The 22,592-nt window shown below is 30.2% G+C and overlaps 1 protein-coding gene across 1 annotated transcript in view; it reads left to right on the top strand.

Annotated features, from left to right (window-relative positions):
- The first annotated feature begins 931 nt into the window (after positions 1-931).
- The window catches only part of neo1b (neogenin 1b), an 85,683-nt gene continuing 64,022 nt past the window's right edge, over positions 932-22,592 (top strand). Inside the window, exons 1-4 of the mRNA XM_073831542.1 lie at positions 932-1,047; positions 1,634-1,770; positions 12,330-12,484; positions 14,552-14,672. Of these exons, the coding sequence (XP_073687643.1) occupies positions 932-1,047; positions 1,634-1,770; positions 12,330-12,484; positions 14,552-14,672 (529 nt within the window). The remainder of the gene's footprint in view (positions 1,048-1,633; positions 1,771-12,329; positions 12,485-14,551; positions 14,673-22,592) is intronic.

Here is a 22,592-nt window from a genome sequence, read left to right as displayed (position 1 = left end):
TTCTAAAAATGTCATATGTTCAGACATTCTAAAACTGTCTAAAAATGTTTAAACATTCTAATAAAGTCTAATGATTTTCAAACATTCTAAACATGTCCAAAAATGTTCAAACATTCTAAAAATATCTAATATTCAAACATTCTAAAAATGTCATTGAATGTTCAGACATTCTGAAAATGTCAAAGAATGTTCAAACATTCTAATAATGTCTAAAAATGTTCAAACATCCTAAAAATGTAAAAAAAAAAGTTCAAATATTCGAAAAAAGGCAAAAAATTAACAAATATTTTAAAAATGTCTAATGATGTTCAAACATTCGAACAATGTCTAAAAAGTCCAAACATTCCAATTATGTCTAAAAATATCTAATATTCAAACATTCTAAAAATGTCATATAATGTTCAGACATTCTAAAACTGTCTAAAAATGTTTAAACATTCTAATAGTCTAATGATTTTCAAACATTCTAAACATGTCCAAAAATGTTCAAACATTCTAAAAAAGACAAATATTGTACAAAATGTTCATTTTAAAAATGTTTAATAATGTTCAACCATTCTTAAAATTGTCTAATAATGTTCAAACATTCTGATGTCTAATAATGTTCAACTATTCTAAAAATGTCTAATGTTTAAACATTTTTTAGATTTTGAAGTCAAGCAGAGCAAACTAGTGTAAATTGTTCATAAAAACATTCTTTCTGAAAATGTCAAATGCAAATGGTTGTCAATTTCTAACATCATAAATGGTTATTAGAGCATTTCTTCGATTGTTTTTAAAAATTCACACATTTGTGTTGTCATTTTTGCTCAAAATGTGAAGATTGTATTTAGAAAGCTGCATTTATTTGATCAAAATACAGTAAAAACAGTAATATTATGAAATATTATCACTCATGTCTTTTGTACTGACACCAAACGTTTGAATAGTAATGCATGCTGTGTGGAACTGCTGCATTAATGTCTCAGTTTCTAGAAGAGTAAAACTCCCTCAGCTCCTAAATGAAGGCGCTGTCATTGTCACTGTGAGCCGCAGTTTGACACTCAGGTGTGTTGGAAGAAACTTGTTGACGAGCGAGCGGGTGGATTTTGTTCAGTGAATGTGGGAAGGCATCGTTCCTAGCTGGTTCACTCTCCATTCTTAGTCAAAGTCAGTAATTACCGATTTCTTTTCCTTTCCCTATAGGAGTGTTTTTCTAATAAAGCGACGTGAGGTTTGGAGGTCTGACGGTGTTCGGCGGGACCTCTTTACTTTCTCTCGTCTGTTGTGTGAGGCTATTGATTCTTTTTTCTTTCCATTCTCAGCTCATCTTAGATTAACTCGCTGTCTCTTCCTGCCTCCGAATCATCGGGGAGGAACGGGGAACAGTAGTTTGTTTTTCTCGAGAAACCTCAAGTGAAACACTCCAGGGAAGTTGCTTTCAGTGCAATCAAGCCATAAAGGAAAAGCCGCAGGAAATGAAATCCATACTGTATCCTGTTTTCGATACCATCTCAATCCGGCATTACACTGCCATGCTTGAGATGCCTGGCATTCCTGAAAACGCTCAAATTTCCTGAAAGGAAAAATCGTTTTGACACATCCTCATCTCCTTGTATCTCTTTCTGCTTTTTTTTTTTTTTTTTTCTTCCAGTCGTGAGCGTTTTGCTGTGATTGGTGGGGGAAGCCTGCAGATTGTCAACCTGACTGAAGAGGACGCTGGGATATACGTCTGCCAGGCGGACAGCGGCAACATGACCAGCGAGATCCAGGCAGAGCTCACGGTGCAAGGTACATTTCACAAAAACCTCACTACAAACCACTAAATCTGTTGAGAATCAATTAAATAGTGAATGATTCAGTTCAGCACAAACAGACTCGCAGCAGCACTAAACATCCCGTATGTAATTATGACCAACATTGTTCAGGCTTTTGAGACACGCTTGTCTAGACGGCATTTTCCTCTGTGGAGGACAAACTTCAAAGCCTTGTTTTATTTTTATTTATTTATTTCTTTCTGTATTATTTTCATCTCTTGGCATAGAATTACATTTTTTGGGTGAGAATTTACTGCTCTATCCAGTGTGGAGGGTTTTAAAGGCTTTGCACAGAAACATTCTAATAATGTTCAAACATTCGAATAATAATGTCTAAAAATGTTTAAACATTTTAAAAATGTCTTGAAAGCGTCTGCTCAATTAGTTCACTCCTGAAAATAAAAATAGAATAAAATGTACTCGCCTGTATGTCATCCATGTTCATGTCTTCCTTTCTTCAGTCGAACAGAAATGAAGGTTTTTGAGGCAAACATTCCAGGATTTTTCTCCATATAGTGGACTTCAATGGTGCCCAACGGTTTGCAGTTTCAATGCAGCTTCAAGGGGCTCTAAACGCTCCCAGCTGAGGAATAATCCTTGAAATCCTTGAAAGTTTGTGAATTTGAAAAAAAATTAAGGCCCTGGAAAGTTTGTGAAAATAAACATACGTAGATACACCTTGAAAGTCCTTGAATTTATTTTGTGCAAGAAGTTTTCTGATAAAAATTCCATATTATTCCCTCCGGTCCGCTAATGTGTTATTTCGCCAACACTTTGTGGCCTATGCATACTAGCTTGCTTGATTTACGTTAGTTACGTGCATTTATCGTTACGTTTCCCACGTGAAGTACTTTGTGTTGTTAAGGTTGCCATGAAGTTCACGCGCACGCGAAAGTACTACAATAGTACTACGATAGTACCTCAACGTTTCACAGGCATGTAATGTTGAATTGCTTTGCTTGTTAAGATAATGTAAACCCATGAGGCAAGAAAAACTTCAAAGCATATTTATATATCTTAAAACTTCTGGTTACGTGAGCCTGAGCTCTTTTCTATGGAAGCCTGTCACTGAATAAAAAATTTAAAAAAAGGTTATTGCGACTTATCTCACAATTCTGACTTTTTTTTCTCAGAATTGCGTTATACAAACTCACAATTTAGACTTTTTTTCTTAGGATTGTGAAATATAAATTCACAGTTGCCAGTTATAAAGTCAGAATTCCGAGATATAAACTCACAATTCTGAGAAATGAAGTCAGAATTGTGTGATTATAAACTCGCAATTCTGTGAACATATCTGTCTTTTTTTTTTCTCCTCAGCACTGGGCTTTATAAGTCTCAATTGTGAGTTTATATTTTAGAATTGCGAGATACAAAGTCAAAATTGTGAGGTAAAAAGTCACAATTACCATTTTCATTTTTTTATTGAAACGGGCTTCCATACTACAATGCAAAAGTTAGTATTAGATGTACCAAATATTCTTCAGTTTTATGCAAAACAGAAATATGACAAGTAGAGAACCAGATCTCTGTCATATGGCCAAAACTAAAAGCAAAAAAAAAAAAAAAAGGTTTGTTACAAGGTAACACGATGTAACCTTGCTCTCACTTGAAATGTGTTTGAGTTTGAGAGTATTGGACCTTGAAAGTCCTTGAAAGGTCCTTGAACTTGAATTTAACCAAGGTGTGGGAACCCTGGAATAAGAGATTTATCTAGCAAAACAATTGGTAATTTTCTAAAAAAAAAAAAAAAAAAAATTGTATACTTTTTAGCTGCAAATGCTCATTTTGCACTAGCTCGACTTCACGCATTACGTAATCACGTTGGAAAGTTTCTAAACGGTAGGGTAGGACCAAAACAAATTATTTTCTCATTTTCTACTTAAAATTCATCTAACATTGTTGTTTTAAACGGTACCATAAACTATCTTTGCATGTTTTTTTTGTAAAGCAAACCGGGTCGGTATGTCAAGCCGTTAAGCATGATCTTTCCAAGTGAATCATTTCACTAGGTAAGACGCTTATTCCTTGGCTGGGATTGTGTAGTGCCCTTTGAAGCTGCTTTAAAACTGCAACTTGGACCTTCAACCCGTTGATCCCAATTGAAGTCCACTATATGGAGAGAAAACCTGGAATGTTTTCCTCAAAAACCATCTTTTTGACTGAAGAAATAAAGCATCTTGAATGACAAGGGGGTAAGTAAATGATCAAGAAATGTTCTAATCCTTTAATGCATGCACAACTCAAACTCATAGCCATGATTGAGACTTGATGTGGTCATCTGACCAAACCATAATTGTCTTTTTACACGAGATGGGTAAATCTGCATAGGTAAATGCACTAACAGCTTGAGAACAAAACGCAGAGGCAATTATTGCACAATGGACCGTACAAAAAATATGTAAAACCGTTATAACATAACTGTAGCATTAAGTTGAATGTGCCAGATTTACATATAATGGTTTTTGGTTTTTCTCATGTTTGATGAATGAGGCTAAATGTGTGTGCATTACACTGGTTGAAAGCCCTTTTTAACATTTTCACTTTGTTGCTAAGTTTTCACAATGTTGTGAGTGCTACGTTTCGACTATTTTGTAAAATTGTCACGTTAGAAGCTGTCAGGCTACTGAATAAATGATGCTGGATTAAAGGGATCGTTCACCCAAAAGTGAAAATAACAAAAATATACTTTCCCTCAGACCATCCAAGATATAGATGAGTTTGTTTCTTCATCAGATTTGGAGAAATGTAGCATTACATCACTTGCTCACCAATGGATGTGAATGGGTGCCGTCAAAACAGCTGATTAAAAACATCACAAGTAATCCACACCACTCCAGTCTAATCAATCAATTGACATCTTGTGAAACCAAAAGCTGTGTTTATAAAAAACAAATCCATCATTAAGGTGTTAACAGATCATTACTTTCTGCTAAAAATACTGAATCCTCTATCCATAATATTGCTTTCTTTAAAAATCGGGAGAGAAATATGCATGTCAAGCACCGTTTATAAATAGCCAGTATAATGATTAACAATGTTTAATTTATTCCAGCTCACATAAGATTAACCTAGTTGGTTTTTACCACTTTATGAGCATATTTAATTTAAAATCATACCATTTACAGAAATCACCACTTTATTTCTATGAAATATTCTGTAAATTATCCCAAGTTAGCAACAGTGTAAAAGTGGTTGAGGGTCAATTGCTTATTATTTACTATTTTTGGCAAACTGAGAAACTCAAGCACACTGACTCATGGAAGCTGTGTAAAGCCAATGCCAATTATTACAGATCAAGTAGACCGATATTTTGAACCGATATACAGTGCCTTGCAAAAGTATTCATACCCCTTTATTTTTGCTTTTGTCTTATGCTTGAATTTTTTTTTTTCACATCAATCTTCACTCCACACATCATAATGTCAAAGCACAAAACAGGTTTGTAACATCTTTGCAAATTTATTACAAATAAAAAACTAACATGATTACATTGCAAAAGTATTCATACCCCTTCGTTTTTTCACGCTTTATGTTGCTGCCTTACGTTTAACTGTTTTAAATTACTTTTTTCACATCAATCTTCACTCCACACATCATAATGTCAAAGCAAAAAACGGGTTTGTAACATCTTGGCAAGTTTATTAAAGGAAGTATTCATACCCTTACTGGGGCAGTTGACATTTAGGTCAGGAGCATTCATATTGCTTGTAGATGTTACTACAGTTCATGTGAAATTCAATTGAATGGGTATGATTTGAAAAGCCACTTGTCTTAAAGGTTCAAGGTGAAAATGCATATCAGAGCAAAAACTAAGCCCTGAGGTTAAAAAAACTGGGCAGAAGATTCACCTTCCAACAGGACGATGACCCTCAGCACACAGCAATAGTGGCTTATAGACAACTCTGTGAATGTCCTTGAGTGGCCCAATCAAACATTTCTGGAGAAACCTGAAAATGTGCATTGAGAAGTGAAGAGGTGAGGCGAAAAATGGCAGATAATTGCCAAATGCTGATGTGCAAAGCTTGTCGCATCATAACTAAAAATACTTGAGGCTATAAAGGTGCTTCAGCTAAGTACTGAGTTAAAGGAGTTGTTCACTTCCAGAACAAAACTTTACAGATAATGTACTCACCCTCTTGTCATCCAAGATGTTCATGTCTTTCTCTCTTCAGTCGTAAAGAAACCGTTTTTTGAGGAAGACATTTCTGGATTTGGATCCTTATAGTGGACGTCTATGGTGCCCCAAGTTTGAATCTTCAAAATGCAGTTTAAATGTGGCTTCGAACGATTCCAAATGCGGTTGTAAACAACAATTTATACTTTTTAACCTCAAATGCTCGTCTCTTCTTGCTCTGCCTTAAATCTTGTTTTTTTTTTTTCCAGTTCAAGACAGTTAGGGGATGGTGAAAAACTCCCATCTTATTTTCTCCCTCAGCTTCAAAAATCAATCCAAAATCCTACATCCCTGCAGAAATACTGACCCAGTGTTTGCAAAGTGAACATACAAAGAAGATCAAACACTCTTAACAAAAAAGGTAAAACAGCGATGTAGGATGAATTTAAAGTTGAGGGAGAAAATGAGATGGTATTTTTTCCTCATATCGTAACTGTCATGAACCGAAAAAAACAGAGTTCAGGCAGAGCAAGACAAGATGAGCATTTGAGGTTAAAAAGTATATAAATTGTGATTTAGAAAATTAGTTTCACTAGATCGGCTAGGATCGTTTACAACCGCATTTGGGATCGTTTGAAGCCACGTTTAAACTGCATTTTGGAAGTTCAAACTCGGGGCTCAATAGAACTCCACTATATGGAGAAAAATCCTGAAATGTTTTCCTCAAAAAGCATAATTTCTTTACACCTGAAGAAAGAAAGACATGATCATCTTGGACGACAAGATGATGAGTATTCAAAAAAAAACAGGCTGGTTTTAGCTGGTCAGCAGGCTGGTTTTAGTTTTGGACACTTTAGGCCGTGTTCACACTTGGCGTCTTTTTTTAAAAGAAAAAGTTGACAAGCGCGTTTTTTTTAGTTACAAAAAAATCTGGAAGCGTTGCAGCAGAGGGCGTCTTTTTGTTGCTATAACAACAGCTGCAACAGTAGCCTATGTGTGGTGCAGAAATATCGATAAAAGAGGAAGCTGGGTCTTTTCTTTTTTGACATTTTTGCCTTTTATTTGATAGGACAGCATTTAGACAGGAAGCGAAGTGGGAGAGAGAGAGAGGGGGGGGCGGGATCGGGAAAAAGGGACGCCCGAAAAAGGGGACTCGAAAAAGGGACGCCCGAAGCTTAATGGCGCTACGTACATGTCGATATGCGGCTCAAGAAGCCATCGGCGCTGCCCGCCGGTTTTTAAAGTTAAAGGGGAGGCGAATCCGGTTCACAACAATAAAATAAAAGACTATATAACGGCACCTTTCCCATTTTTTTCTTGTTGTTATGGAAACGACAGGGTAGCTACTCGCTTGTCATTGGTCAGCTGTCAAAAAAGCACTTGACGTGGGGCGTTTTTTTCAGAAAAGTTAAACTTTTTTCAACTTGAAAAGACGCTCTGAGCTGCAGAAAAAGACGCCGGCGGTGGCGTTTAAAAAAGCGCTGAAAACACTGTTTACTCCATAGGGTTATAATGTAAAACAGACGCTGGCATTTTGAAAAAAGACGTCAAGTGTGAACACGCCCTTAGACCACCAGTTTAGCTTTTTTTTTTTTTTTTTTCATCATGGGTAAATTTTTTTGTTCTGGAAGTGAACTTCTCCTTTAAGGGTACAGTATGAATACTTATGCAATGTCTTATTTCAGTTTTTTAATTTGTAATAAATTTACAAAGTTGTGGCAATTCTGTTTTTGCTTTGTCATTATGGTGTATGGAGTGTAGATTGATTTGGGGGAAAAGTAATTTAAAGCAGTTTAACAAGGCAGCAACGTAACAAAACGAAAAAAAATGAAGGGGTGTGAATACTTTTGCATCATTTTATCAGAAATCGGTTTTGAAAATGACCGCTGCCGATAATCGGTCCACCCCTAAAAACTTTCAGTTTTGAGTATTTTTGTATGCAGTATGTGGTCGTGCCGTCTGAAGCCCAGACTACCTTTGATCTGACTTGAAATTGAGCCATATCATAATTGGATTTCCTAATTAGATTTATTTTTTCTGTTGAGACACGGACGCTAGCGGTGATGCAAGAGATTTCAGCGCAGTATCACATCAAGAGTAAAGTAAGATCAAGCCGACAGCGGTGGGGCCGCGTGTTCGTGATCTCTTCACCCTTCTGATCCGAGCTGTTATTTTCACTCCCTCCTGCTGCGTTCGGCCCGTCCAGATACATTCTGATGTTTTTTTCCATTAGCTTTTTTCGCCCCTTTTACAGGTACTGACGCACATATGGAAGGGTTTGTTACTGAGCTCAGGAAGTTGAAGCTCCCGTGGGGAGTCAGGAAATCTGATTTGGCTTCTGATGGGTAAAAATAAACCGCTTTGTGTCAGACAGTAACTCAAACACACCTAGCGAGGAGGGCGTTTAGGTGTGTAAAGTTGCATGTTTTGAAAAACACGAGTTCCTGTACATCTGTGCAACCACATTAAGAAACTCCATAGGCATGCAAGCTATGACAAAATGTGTTTTCTAGGTGAATAAACTTCCAGTTTGTCACAGATGCTCTCCGCAGATCTTAACTCACTCGGTTCGTATTTTTAGCTCTCTTTCATGCTTGCTTGTGCTATTTTCATTGAAGTGATTAATTTATGATGTTCTCTCAATGCCAATTAGTTTTTCCCCACTCTTCCAAGAGAGATATTTCTTGCATTTGAGTCATTATCTGTGCTTCTCTTGCAAGACTTTGGCTGACTTTGGATGCATAAATAACGCTGTGGTGTTTTAGCTTTTCTGGGAGATAAGAGCCGTGCTAGAGTTATAGTGACCGTTTCTTCCTACTGTATATCGCTGCGGTGAAACGCCGAGATGGGTTATTAAACACTGGCATTTTAATCTCTTAATATCTGCATGTGAAGTGACTCATAACTCTTGTGCCGCGGTTATTTTAGAAGCCGGTGTTCACATGCTGGGATTTTACCCGGATTCCCTCTCAGATTAGCAGGATTGTAAAGAGCCGTGTAAAACGCTGTTAATACTAGCTTTAAAAGTTACACATGAAATTAAAGGATCTCTAATCGTATTACTTTCACATCCACTTGCTTCAGTAGTGCACACTTTAGTCTTGAATCACTTCAATCATATATATATGTTTTTAAGTTAATTACTTTAGATTTATTTCTTCTTTATTGTCTTCTAGTTAATTATATTTTTTGTTATATATCTACATTACATTTGCCAAATGTAAAATGTTAATAAACTATATTAATAAACTATAATTATTTTATTTTCTACTCATTTTCTTTTCTTTTTTTTATTAAAATATTTTAGAATGAGTCTCTTCCGCTCACCAAGGCTGCATTTATTTAATAAAAAATCCAGTAAAAACACAAATATTATTGCAATTTAAAGTAACTGTTGTCCTGATGAATTTTTAAAAATATAATTTATTCTTATAAATGCAAAGCTGAATTTTCAGCATCATTACTCAATTTAATATAATATTAATAATAATAATAATAATACATTTTATTTAGAAGGCGCCTTTCTGACACTCAAGGTCACCGTACAGGCATACATAAAAATTAATACATTAATAAATTAAAAAATTTAATAAAATAAATAAAAATGACAGATGAATGGATTTTACAATGAATAGGCTTGTTTAAACAGATAGGTTTTGAGTCCAGATTTGAAATGAAGAAATGAGTCCATGTTTCTATGAATATGCTGATTTGCTACTCAAGAAACATTTATTATTATTATTAATGTTGAAAGCAGTTGTGCTGCTTATTATTTTGGTGGAAATCGATACATTGTTGTTGTTTTTTTATCTTTTTCTTAGTGTATTTTATTTTCCTTTTTGTTTAGTTTTTTTAGGTTTTTGCAATTATTCATCCCTGTTATAGATCATTTAACTGTATTAATAAAGTTTTAAATTCTGATTTGTTATTTATATTTTATTTTATATTTATTTTATATTTTACATGTTTGTGAAAACTGATACATTGTTTTTTTTTCAGGATTGGTCAATAGTAAGTTTAAAAAAAACAGCATTCATTTGTGTGTTTTTTTTTCAACCCTGTTACCCAAAATTTTAACACTATTAATACAGTTATACATCCTGTTTTGTTATTTTTATTTTTGCAGATGTGCAATATTGTTAATATTTATTCATTTATTTTTTTTGCAATTATTCTACCCTCTTACCAACCATTGTAACTGTATTATTACAGTTTTAAATCCTGATTTTTTTTTTTTTGTATTTTGCTTTTATTTTATTTTATATTTAAAAATTTTCAATCCTTTTTTTTTCAATCGATTTTTTTCATCCTTTTCAATCCCTTATTTTTTAAATCACATTTTCAGTCCTGTTATTGATGTTACCAACCATTTTAACTGGGTTGATACAGTTTTAAATCCTGATTTGTTGTCATTTATATTTATTTATATTTTATTTTAGATTTATTTTAGATTTTACATTTTTGTGAAAACTGATACATAGTTTTTTTTTTAGGATTATTTAATTATTAGTAAGTTAAATAGAACAGCATTCAATTGAAATAGAAATAAATATATATATATATATATATAAATTTTTAATCCTTAATTTTATTGTATTTTATATCTTTTTCATTTTTTTCTTAGTTTTTGGGTTTTGCAATTCAGCGTTGTTACCAATCATTTTAACTGTATTAATACAGTTTTAAATCCTGTTTTCTTATTATTTATATTTTATTTTAGGTTTATTTTAGATTTTATTTTTTTGTGGAAACTAACACATTGTTGTTGTTTTTTTTTCAGGATTATGTGATGAATAGTAATTTCAAAAGAACAGCATTAATTTTAAATAGTAATTAAAAATAATATTTTGATATTTTTTTTTGCAGCTGTGTAATGTTGCTACCAACCATTTTTAAACCTTTATTCTATTGTATTTTATTTAATATTCCTTTTTTGTTCCTATTTAGGTTTTTACCATTTTTCAACCCTGTGACCAGTCATTTCGATTGTATTAATACAGTTTTAAATCCTGATTTGTTATTTATGCTTTATTTTAGATTTATTTTAACCTTTATTTTATTGTATTTTATTTTATTAATACAGTTTTAAATGCTGATTTGTTATTTATATTTTATTTTAGATTTATTTTAACCTTTATTTTATTATATTTTATTGATTTTTCCTTTTTTCTTCTTTTTTGGGGTTTTGCAATTATTCAACCCTGTTACCAATCATTTTAACTGTATTGATACAGTTTTTTAAATCCTGTTTTCTTATTATTTATATTTAATTTTATATTTAAAATTTTTGTGGAAACGAACACACCTTTTTTTAGGATTATGTGAAGAATAGTAATTTTAAAAGAACAGCATTAATTTTAAATAGAATTTAAAAAATTTTTTGTTGTGATATTTTTGCAGCTGTGTAATGTAATGTTGTTACCAACCATTTTTAAACCTATATTCTATTGTATTTTATTTAATTTTCCTTTTTTGTTCTTATTAAGGTTTTTGCAACTTTTCAACCCTGTTACCAATCATTTCGATGTACACTTTCAATCCCTTATTTTTTGTGCAAATTTTCACTCCTGTTACTAATACTTTTACTTGTAGCAGTATTATGTTACATCTTGAAATATACCATATTGATGTGATTGGTATACTGTTTTGCACGCAACTTGTTTTTAAAAGCATTAGATGGTATGCAGAATGTACTGCGCAGTAAATAAATATTCCATTGAGAACGCAGCCGGTGTGAGACCAGTCCTGCAGGAGTCCGAGGCCGAGACGATTGAACTCAAGTTCATCCAAACCACAAAACCAAGTCTGAAAACAGCATAATTCACCAAGGCTGTTGCTGGAGAAAAACGGCAGTGTGATTTTGCGCTTTAGAGAATTGAGATCACACCACAAACAGTGACTGCCAGAGATCGTTAGCGTAGCAGAGTTCAAGGAAATGAATCTTCCTCTGTTCCTCCCCTCTGACTGACAGCAGATGGAGCGCTGTTGATTTTCTTTGTCTCTTGTTGATTTTAGAAGGTGAAGCTGGGCATGAAAAATACAGAATCAGTCATCCTTGACGCACTTTTGTCAGCCGCTGATAAGAAAACTACCTCTGAATCTCAAACTCCTGTTATATTTAGCGTCTCTGTATTCTTGTTCTTCATCTGTTCCTCCCTGCTGAACGTCCTCCATTACCTGCACAACTTACAAACATCAGGAGAGGACAGAAACTAGCTCGCTCCCTGACGGATGCGGTTGCCATAGGAACTTGCAAAGGCGGTTGAGAGGAAACACACTTTACCTGCCGCTGCTTGTCCCACCACAGCCACGTCTGTCACACCAATCCCAGCGATGGGATGTTGTACTTTTTTCATAACGCACTCTGTGTCCTCCTCTCTAGTTCATACCTGCATTTATTGATTTTTTTCTTCTAGTTCCTCCACGTTTCTTGACGAGACCCTCCAACACTTACGCCCAGGAGTCCATGGACATCATCTTTGAGTGTGACGTCACCGGCTCGCCGCCGCCCACCGTCAAATGGATGAAGGATGGAGACACGGTCATTCCCAGTGATTATTTCAGAATAGTGGTACGTTAGGCCCATTCTCACTGCATAACACACATTTATTATTTATTATTATTTTTTATATTATATTTTACATTTTTAATCCTTTTTTATCCTTTTTTTTTTTCAATTCTTTATTTTTTTTTTTTTTTTTGCAATTTCTCAGTCCTTTCTGAGACACTTACCTGTATCAATACAATTTTAAATCCTGATTTGTTGTTATTCTTATTTTATATTTTACATTTTCAATCCTTTATTTTTTGGAATTTTTCAGTCCTGTCATTGACACATTTACAATTTTTACAGTTTTAAATCTGAGTTTTTGGTTCTTTTTTATTTTATTTGTTTTATTCTTTTCCATTTTCAATCCTGTTGACACTTTTACCTGTGTGAATACAATTTTAAATCCTGAATTTTAGTTATTTCATATTTTATTTGTTTTATTAATGATTTGTTTTTAGTTTATATAATTTTGTACATTTTTTCAGTCCTGTTACCAACATTTTCATGTATGGATACCATTTTTTTCAGTCCTGTTACTGACACATTTAACTGTATAAATAAGTTTTTTTTTTTATATTTTAGTTTTTTTTTTTTTTTTTTGCTCTCTTTCAGTCCTGTTACTGACACTTTTTACTGCATGAATAGTTTTAAATCCTGATTTTAATTAGGTTTATTTCATATTTTAGTTTATTTTTTGTTCTTTTTTCCAGTCTTGTTACTTATTTATTTATTTGTTTATATTTTCAGTCCTGTTACCAACATTTTCATGTATGGATACCATTTTAAGTCATGATTTTTAGTTTTATGTTTTAGTTTATTTTTGCTATTTTTCAGTCCTGTTACTGACACATTTAACTGCATAAATAAGTTTTTTTTATATTTTAGTTTTTTTTTTTTTTGTTCTTTTTCAGTCCTGTTACTGACACTTTTTACCTTATTTTAATTAGGTTTATTTCATATTTTAGTTTTTTTTTTCTCAGTCTTGTTACTTATTTATTTATTTGTTTGTTTGTTTATTTTTTCAGTCCTGTTACCAACATTTTCATGTATGGATACCATTTTAAGTAATGGTTTTTAGTTTTATATTTTAGTTTATGCTATAGTTTAGTTTTTGCTATTTTTCAGTCATGTTACTGACACATTTAACTGTATAAATAAGTTTTTTTTTTGTTTTTTTTTTTTTGTTGTTGCTCTCTTTCAGTCCTGTTACTGACACTTTTTACTGCATGAATAGTTTTAAATCCTGATTTTAATTAGGTTTATTTCATATTTTAGTTTTTTTTTTTTTTGTTCTTTTTTCCAGTCTTGTTACTTATTTATTTATTTGTTTATTTTTTCAGTTCTGTTACCAACATTTTCATGTATGGATACCATTTTAAGTAATGGTTTTTAGTTTTATGTTTTAGTTTAATTTTGCTATTGTTCAGTCCTGTTACTGACACATTTAACTGTATAAATAAGGTTTTTTTTTATATTTTAGTTTTTTTTTTTTGTTCTTTTTCAGTCCTGTTACTGACACTTTTTACCTGATTTTAATTAGGCTTATTTCATTTTTTTTTTTCTCAGTCTTGTTACTTATTTATTTATTTGTTTGTTTGCTTATTTTGTTCAGTCCTGTTACCAACATTTTCATGTATGGATACCATTTTAAGTAATGGTTTTTAGTTTTATATTTTAGTTTATGCTATAGTTTAGTTTTTGCTATTTTTCAGTCATGTTACTGACACATTTAACTGTATACGTACGTTTTTTAAATCCTGATTTTAATTAGGTTTGTTTTTTTATATTTTAGTTTATTTTTTGCTCTTTTTCAGTCCTGTTACCGACATATTTAACTGTATGAATAGTTTTAAATCCTGATTTTAATTAGTTTTTCGGGGTATTTTTCAGTCCTGTTACCGACACTTTTTACTGCATGAATAGTTTTAAATCCTGATTTTAATTAGTTTTATTTCATATTTTAGTTTATTTTTTGCTGTTTTAGTCTTGTTACTTACACTTTTAACTGCATGAGTTTTCACAATAATAAGAGCGTTAGTGTTGTTAATTCTTATGCAATGCTTTGTTTTGTTGCTTGTGTCCCCACAGAAGCAGCATAACCTGCAGGTTTTGGGTTTAGTGAAATCAGACGAAGGTTTTTATCAGTGTCTAGCGGAGAACGCCGCCGGGAACGTCCAGGCCAGCGCTCAGCTGATCATACTAGATTTAGGTAAACACTCTCTCTCTCTCCATATATTTGCATTCCTGTGTGTGTTTATGCAGAAATCCTCGCCTTCAAATGAAGAAACTTCATTAAACGTGTCCAGGGAAGCTCAGTCCCGCTCCAGAGCCAAATCCCTCAGATCTGGAGTGTTTATTCTAGCTCAGCGAGACTTGCCAAGACTCACCGATTGATCTTTTGACAGGAATTAAACACAGCAATCGTTATCGCAGGATGGGTCGTAGCAGTCCGTCACTGATGTTTTCTGGGGATGAGTCCAAACGCTTTGTGGCTTTAATGTCATTACGATTGTTTTACAGCGTGTCACAAGCGTGAGATCCACATATTCACATCTTTTCTGATGCTGACTCGTGGCGAGGGTGTTGTGGGAGGAGGTGTTACTACAGTACAGCATAGTTTAGTCTATTTTTATTTTGTTTTTTGTCAGTGGCTTGTCTCTCCATCTCAGGCTTCACACACATGCATTCGTACTCACGTTTCCGCGCACTGAATGAAGGCTTGAACACATGTTCTCACACGTCAAGCAGAGGCGTAAATGACGCCGAATTGATTGGATGGCTGGTGTGAGATCTGTTTCGCACCTGGCACGGGTGCGAGTCTCCAGTGTTCCTCTGCTTGTAGAGATCTCGCCGCTGAATGCTTAATTAACCGTGCCGCTTTATTAGAAACGTGTGCATGCTTTTCATTTTCACGTGCGCTGTGCTGCATTAGCACCTCTTGACGGAGACCCGAATTATGTGTGCAGAACTCTGGATGTCATTTAATAATCCGGGTTCCTCCAGCGGATGCGTTAAGGAGGTTTAGTTTGCAAACAGACGTGAACCACAAAACACTCTGCAGTGACACTTCATTAATTACTCATCGCGTTTCAGTGGAATTAAGACATCATGGGAAGTTTTTAAAAGTGATTTTGGCCTGAAAAAGTTGTATTTCATGTGTCGCTGGTGCAACAAAACGGAAGAGCAAAGGGTGTGCGTTAGATGTGTGTTGCTCCAGAGAATGATGGGAAATATAGTTTGGTTGGGCTAAAGTTGTGTTTTCTGCCAGCTTTATTGCTATTTTTCATTTCCAGTACATGAAAAGTGAATGGACTCATTTTGAAATAAACATCATCCAGTTTTGACCTTTGAGTTTTAACCTTTTTTTTATTATTATTAAACCTTTAACTCTTCATTTAATAATTTAGTAATAATTCATTTATTAAATATAATTGAATATTACTGTTCTTTTAGTTCTTTTACTGCTATTTAAGCAACAGTAATTACAAAAATATTATTACAGTTATTTTAATTTAGTGTAGTATTGTTAATTTTATTTATTTATTTTATTTGTTGAAAATAATTAACATTTGACCCTTAATTTCAAATGAACTAATTTATGTACTTTTATATAATTTAATATTATTGTTCTTTAATTTGTAATTCATATTTAAGCAACAGTAAATATTAGTTATTTTATTCATTTTAATTTTGTGTAATATTGTTAATTTTGTTATTATTGTTTTTTATATTTTATTTTATTTTATTTGTTAAATAATGATCATTTAACTCTTAATTTAAAAATAACTCATTTATTATATTATTTAATATTATTGTTCTTTTCTTTTTTTAGTTGAAAATTTAGCAGTAATCATTTAAAACATTTTTTTTAATTATGTTCCATATTTAGTTTTTTGTTAAAAATAATTAACATTGAACCCTTAACTAATATTTGTTATATTATTTAAAATACTTTAATATTAATGTGTTTAATATTTAATTAATATTTATGTAACAATAATTAGAAAAATATTATTTTAATTTAGCGTAGTATTGTTTATTTTATTTTATTTGTTAAAAAATTAACATTTGACCCTTAATTTCAAATGAACTAATATTTATTATATACTTTTATATAATTTAATATTAATATTCTTTAATATGTAATTAATATTTAAGCAACAATAATTTGAAAAATATTAGTTATTTTATTCATTTTAATTTAGTGTAATATTGTTTATTTATTATTATTGTTTTTATTTTATTTTATTTTTTGTAATAATTAATACTTAAAACTCTTAATTTAAAATAAACTAATTTATTATATTATTTAATATAATTTAATATTATTGTTCTTTAATTTTTTTACTCATATTTTAGCAGCAATAATAAAAAATATTGTTTTTAATTTTTTATATTTAATTTAGTGAAATATTGTTTATTTTATTATTTTATTTTTTTAATAATTAATACTTAACTCTTAATTTAAAAAACTCATTTATTATATTATTTAATATAATTTAATATTATTGTTCTTTAATTTTTTTATTAATATTTTAGCAGCAATAATAAAAAAATATTGTTTTTTATTTTTTATATTAAATTTTTTGTTCAAAATAATTGACATTTAACAATTAATTTACAATTAACTAATATTTATTATATTAATATAATATTCATTTTTTGTAATATTTAATTAATATTTCAGCAACAATAATAAAAAAAATATTATTAGTTAGTTTATTCATTAACTTAGTGTACTATTGTTCATTTTATTTATTTATTTATTTATTTATATTTGTTAAATAAATTATCATTTAACCCTAATTTAAAATGAACTAATATTTATTATATTATTTAATATAATTTAATATTAATGTTCTGTAATATTTAATTCATATTTAAGCAACAGTAATTATTACAACAGTAATATTATTACAGTTATTTTATTCATTTTAATTTAGTGTAGTATTATTTGTTAAAAAAGTTAATTAACATTTAACACTTAATTCATTTTAATTTAGTGTAGCATTGTTAATTTGATTTATTATTATTATTATTATTATTATTATTATTATTATTATTATTATTATTATTATTATTATTATTTAAGTTTCCGAGAAGGAGAAAGAAAAGATGAAATTCTGATAATAAAAAAGAGACACTTAATTTTAATTAAAATCACTAATATTTATTATATTATTTAAATATATAATATTTAATATTAACATTAATATTACATTTAATAATATTAAAAATAATGTTGTTTTTATCAAAATAATAATTATTTCAGCTAATATTTAATCAACGTTACCAAAAAAAAATTTTTCTTTAATGTTATAATATTTTAATGTGGTATTTTTACTTACTTCTGTTATTAGCCGTAGTAGTAGTTCCCAACAGTATTAATTTTCCCGAGAGAGATTGTGTTGTTTTCCCTCAGCAACTTTTAGAAAGGGGATCACTTTGTATTTGCAGGGAAGAAGAGAAGAGGAAATGAAATCCTGATAATGGAAAAAATCGGTCAGCAGGGACAATCTGTCACGTTGGTGTTTAGCGGGCACTTGTTGACAGCTGATTTCAGTGATTGAAGCGTCATTCTCCCTTATTGATTATGTTTCTGTTGTAGTTTGGGTTGAAAAAGGAAAAGTCTCCATTTACTCGGTTGTAATATTTCATGGAGTGAACCTCTGTGGCCTCTTGTCAGTGTGTGTCTTTTGCTACATGAGATCTTTATTTCCTCTCAACCTCTCCAATTACTCGAGAGCTTTGTTTTGATTAACAAAATAATCCACTTCAGGACACTTGGAAATCAATCCAGGCCCTTCTCTTGATTTTCCTGCTGTGCATGTACACGACCCTTCACAAGGCATTTGCATTAGAGGTTTCTTCGTTTTGTGGTTCACAGAGAAACGTAAAGGGTTAGTTTTAGTGTTGCACGATATACTGCTACTAAAAAGATGAAAAAAAAAAGTTTTACTGCATTTTACTAGAAGAAATCATGGATTTTGCCTATTCAAATATGAATCCTGCACAAATTTACCAGAATTTATTTGCACGAAAATTATAAATACACAAGACAATGTTTTCAGAAAAAAATAAGTAAATAATAATTCTTTATAAAATATAATTAATCTTTATAAATTAATTAGACATGCTTTTGATTAAAATTGATTGGAACTATTAAAATGGAATGCAGAAAATTAATAGAAAACAGATTCAAATAATAAAACGTATTTTATGAAAAATTATAATTAATTAAACCCTTAATTTTTCATTTATATTTGAATAATATTAATTTTAATATTTTTTTATTTATATTAATTTAGATACATTTTATTATCCAATACATGCTTCGGTTTCAGAATCTTACTGCACCTGTCACTAAAACATTCATTTTTAAAGGTTTTAAGTAATTAAACCTTTACTTTTTAAATATTTTAATAGCATTCTTTTTTAATAATTTAATTAATACAAGCGTCAGTTTTCGTATCTAACTGCACCTGACACAAACGTTTTATAATTTCTTTGTTAATATTATTGTAATTTTCATTAATTTTATTATACAGTATATGTGTCAGTTTAAGTATCTGACTACATTTGTCAAAAAAGTTTTTTTTAATTATTTTTATTTTTTTAAATTATAATTAATTTAACCCTTAATTTTTCATTAATATTTTAGCAATATTATTGTATTCATTTGTATTAATTTTATTATCCAGTACATGCTTCGGTTTCAGTATCTACCTGTACCTGATACAAAAACTTTTGTTTTTATAATTTTTAAAAATTATAACTTAATTAAACCTTTACTTTTAAATAATATTTTAATAGCGTTATTTTTTATTACAATTATTGTATTTTTTTATTCATTTTATTATCCAATACAAGCATCAGTTTTACTATCTAATGGCACCTGACACTAAAATGTATTTTACTTTATTAATATTATTATTGTAATTTTCATTAATTTTATTATACAGTATCTGACTGCACCTGTCACAAAAGCTTTTGTTTATATTTTTTATTAAAAAAATATATAATTAAACCCTTACTTTTTAATTAATATTCTAATAATGCTATTAAAATTATTATAATTATTAGTTTTTAATTATTAGTTTTTTTTTTATCCAATACATAAATCAGTTTTAGTATCTTTAGTATTTATTTTATAATTTAAAAAATATTATTAAACCCTTACTTTTTAATTTATATTTTAATAACCTTATTTTTATTCATATTATTGTAATTATTGTAATTTGTAAATTAGTATCTAACTGCACCTGACACACAAATTTTTTTTCTAATTTTTTGAAATTATTCAATTTTACTTTATGAGTATTATTATTGTAGTTTTCCTTAATTTTATTATACAGTATATGACTACACCTGTCACAGAATTTTTTATTTTATTTTATAATTAATTTAGCCCTTAATTTTGCATTAATATTTAAAAAAAATTAATATTATAACATACATTTTTAATCATTTTATTATCCAAGACATGCGTCAGCTTAAGTATCTATCTAACTGCACCTTGTTACAAAGCTGTTGTTTTTATTTTATAATTTAAAAAAAGTAAAATGTATTTTATAGGGCCTTAAAATTAAATTTTTGTTAAACTTTTAAGAAGTTGCTGTTAAATCGTGTACGTTCCATGATTTCAATTAATTAGACATGCCTTTTGATTTATATTTTTTAGGATTAAAATAGAGTCTAAAAAAATTCAAAATGGGAAAATGGAATCCAAAAAATTTATTTGAATTCGAAAAAAATAAAAAGTTTTTTTAGAGCCCTATTTATTTCATTTGTCTTTTTTTATTGTCTTTTTAAATTTTTTTTATTGTATTTGTCCTTTAGTTTTTTACTTGCATCTATGTTCTTTTTATTTATAACAAAGATAAAATAACAAAAATTGACTATATCATGATATAAATTGTTATTGTAAAAATATAATTACTATATCATGAAATAAGATTTGGCTTTATCCTTTTAGCTCTTATCAAAGTTGCTAAGATCTCTCTTTTTATTATTTTATTATTAAGGGGAACTATAATATCCATTTGGATCATCTATTAGTCATTTACTTCACCTGTCGTTGTACAGGCATATTGCTTAAAAAGTTATAAGCAAAAATTAACATTTTTGGTATCTCAAGACCCATAGGTGGCGCTGTTCCCAACTTTGGCATAGACCCTCAGATCATGTTGTTAATGAAGCATACCAAGTTTCATTTCAGTTGATCAAAGTTTGGCCAAGATATAGCCTCTGAACCAATTTTGGGTCAACCTTGTTAAATTTGCGATATCATAACTTTTAAACAAGGATGAATAAAAAAAAATGTTTTGTCACTTCTGTGCAACTCAGTCCAGAAATCATCTGAGCCAGTTTTGGGAAGAATTGGATCAATTTACAAGGAGGAGTAGCAAAAAAACTGAATACTGTACTTTTCAATAAAACTGTAATGGTAGTCTTATTGTAAGCTATTGAATGTGATGAGCATGAGGAGAGGAATCAGGTGTACTAAGTTTTATTTTTCTAGAATTAGGGGTTTAATAGTTATTACCATTCAAATGTTGAATATTTGAACTAGTGGTGGTGCTATAAGAAAACATACAGATACAATAGGAGCTACAGCCCTTAGGACTTGACCCCTGATAATAATAATTTAATAATCAATTTTAATTTCTAAAAGTATTAATGGAAAATATTCATAAAAAATTACCAAACCAAATTTACACTGGCAGAATTGAATCTGATGATATTACATAGATTTCTGAGGAACGGACACCTGTCACACAGTGAGTGTTAGATGGAGTGTGAATACTGCTTTCACGAGCTTCCATGCTAAAACACTTTTTTTTTTCCTCAGGCTTTCATGCGTCCATTACAGTACACAGCGAGTACAGTGCCAGTACATGATCGCTCTCGTTCCAGCTGTAATTATGTGTCTGTGTGTAATGAGATCTGCTAGCGTGCTGTGGATTGAATTCTGTTCAACATGTTAATGTCATGCATTACGCAGAGCGTGATTGTAGGGGTGGGCGTTGTGACAGAAATCCTCTCAATATCACAACATATAGGCAGTTTTGCTGGCAATTCAATGAAAACCATGTAGCAATGCCTTTATTGGAATAATCCAGTGAATATAATACTTTACAAATGGAAGATACTTAATGTATTTGATTTTCCTTTTTACACTTGGACCGTGAAATCATATTTACATTGAGATACATACATATATATGTAAATATATATATAAATATATATATATATATTTATATATATATATATATATATATAATCATATCATATACGCGAGTCAGGTTCAGTGTCTAACTGCACCTGTTGATTTTATTTTTATTTTATCATTCATTTAAAAATAATAATGAATTAAACTCTTACTTTAATAATTTAACCCCTTAATTTTAGATTTTAATAACACATTTTATTAGCTGATACTGTCACAAGCTTTTGTTTTTATTTTATCGTTATTTTTTTTACATTATAATTAATGAAACCCCTGCTTTTTAATTAACATTTAATAACTTAACTTTAATAACTCATTTTATTAATATTATTATTGTAATTTTCATATTTTTTTTATCCAGTACATTCATCAGTTTCAGTTTCTAACTGCACCTGTCACAAAAACCTTAATTTTTATTTTGTTAACTTTTAAAAATTATAATTAGTTGAACCATTACTTTTTAATAACATTTGTTTTATTTTATCTTATTTTAGTTTTTATTAATTTCATTATTACATGCGTCAGTTTGAGTATCTAACTGCACCTGTCACACAAACTTTAGTTTTTATTTTATCGGTAATTTTCAAAATTTATAATTAGTTTAACCATTACTTTTTAATAACATTGTTTTATTAATATTATTTTAATTTTTGTTAATTGTATTAGTACATGCGTCAGTTTCAGTATCTAACTGCACCCGTCACAAAAATGTTATTTTATCAAAATAAAATTGTGTTTAAGTAAACCCTTGCTTTTTAATTAATATTCTAATTACTTTTTTATTATTATTATTGTATTTTTTATTAATTTTATTATCCAATATATGCGTCAGTTTTGGTATCTAACTGCACCTGACACGAAAACGTTATTTTATCATTTTTCAATTACTATCAATTTCAT

The sequence above is a fragment of the Garra rufa genome, chromosome 25, assembly GCF_049309525.1.
Source record: "Garra rufa chromosome 25, GarRuf1.0, whole genome shotgun sequence".
Lineage (NCBI taxonomy): Eukaryota > Metazoa > Chordata > Actinopteri > Cypriniformes > Cyprinidae > Garra > Garra rufa.
This window is presented reverse-complemented; position numbering and strand designations above follow the sequence as displayed.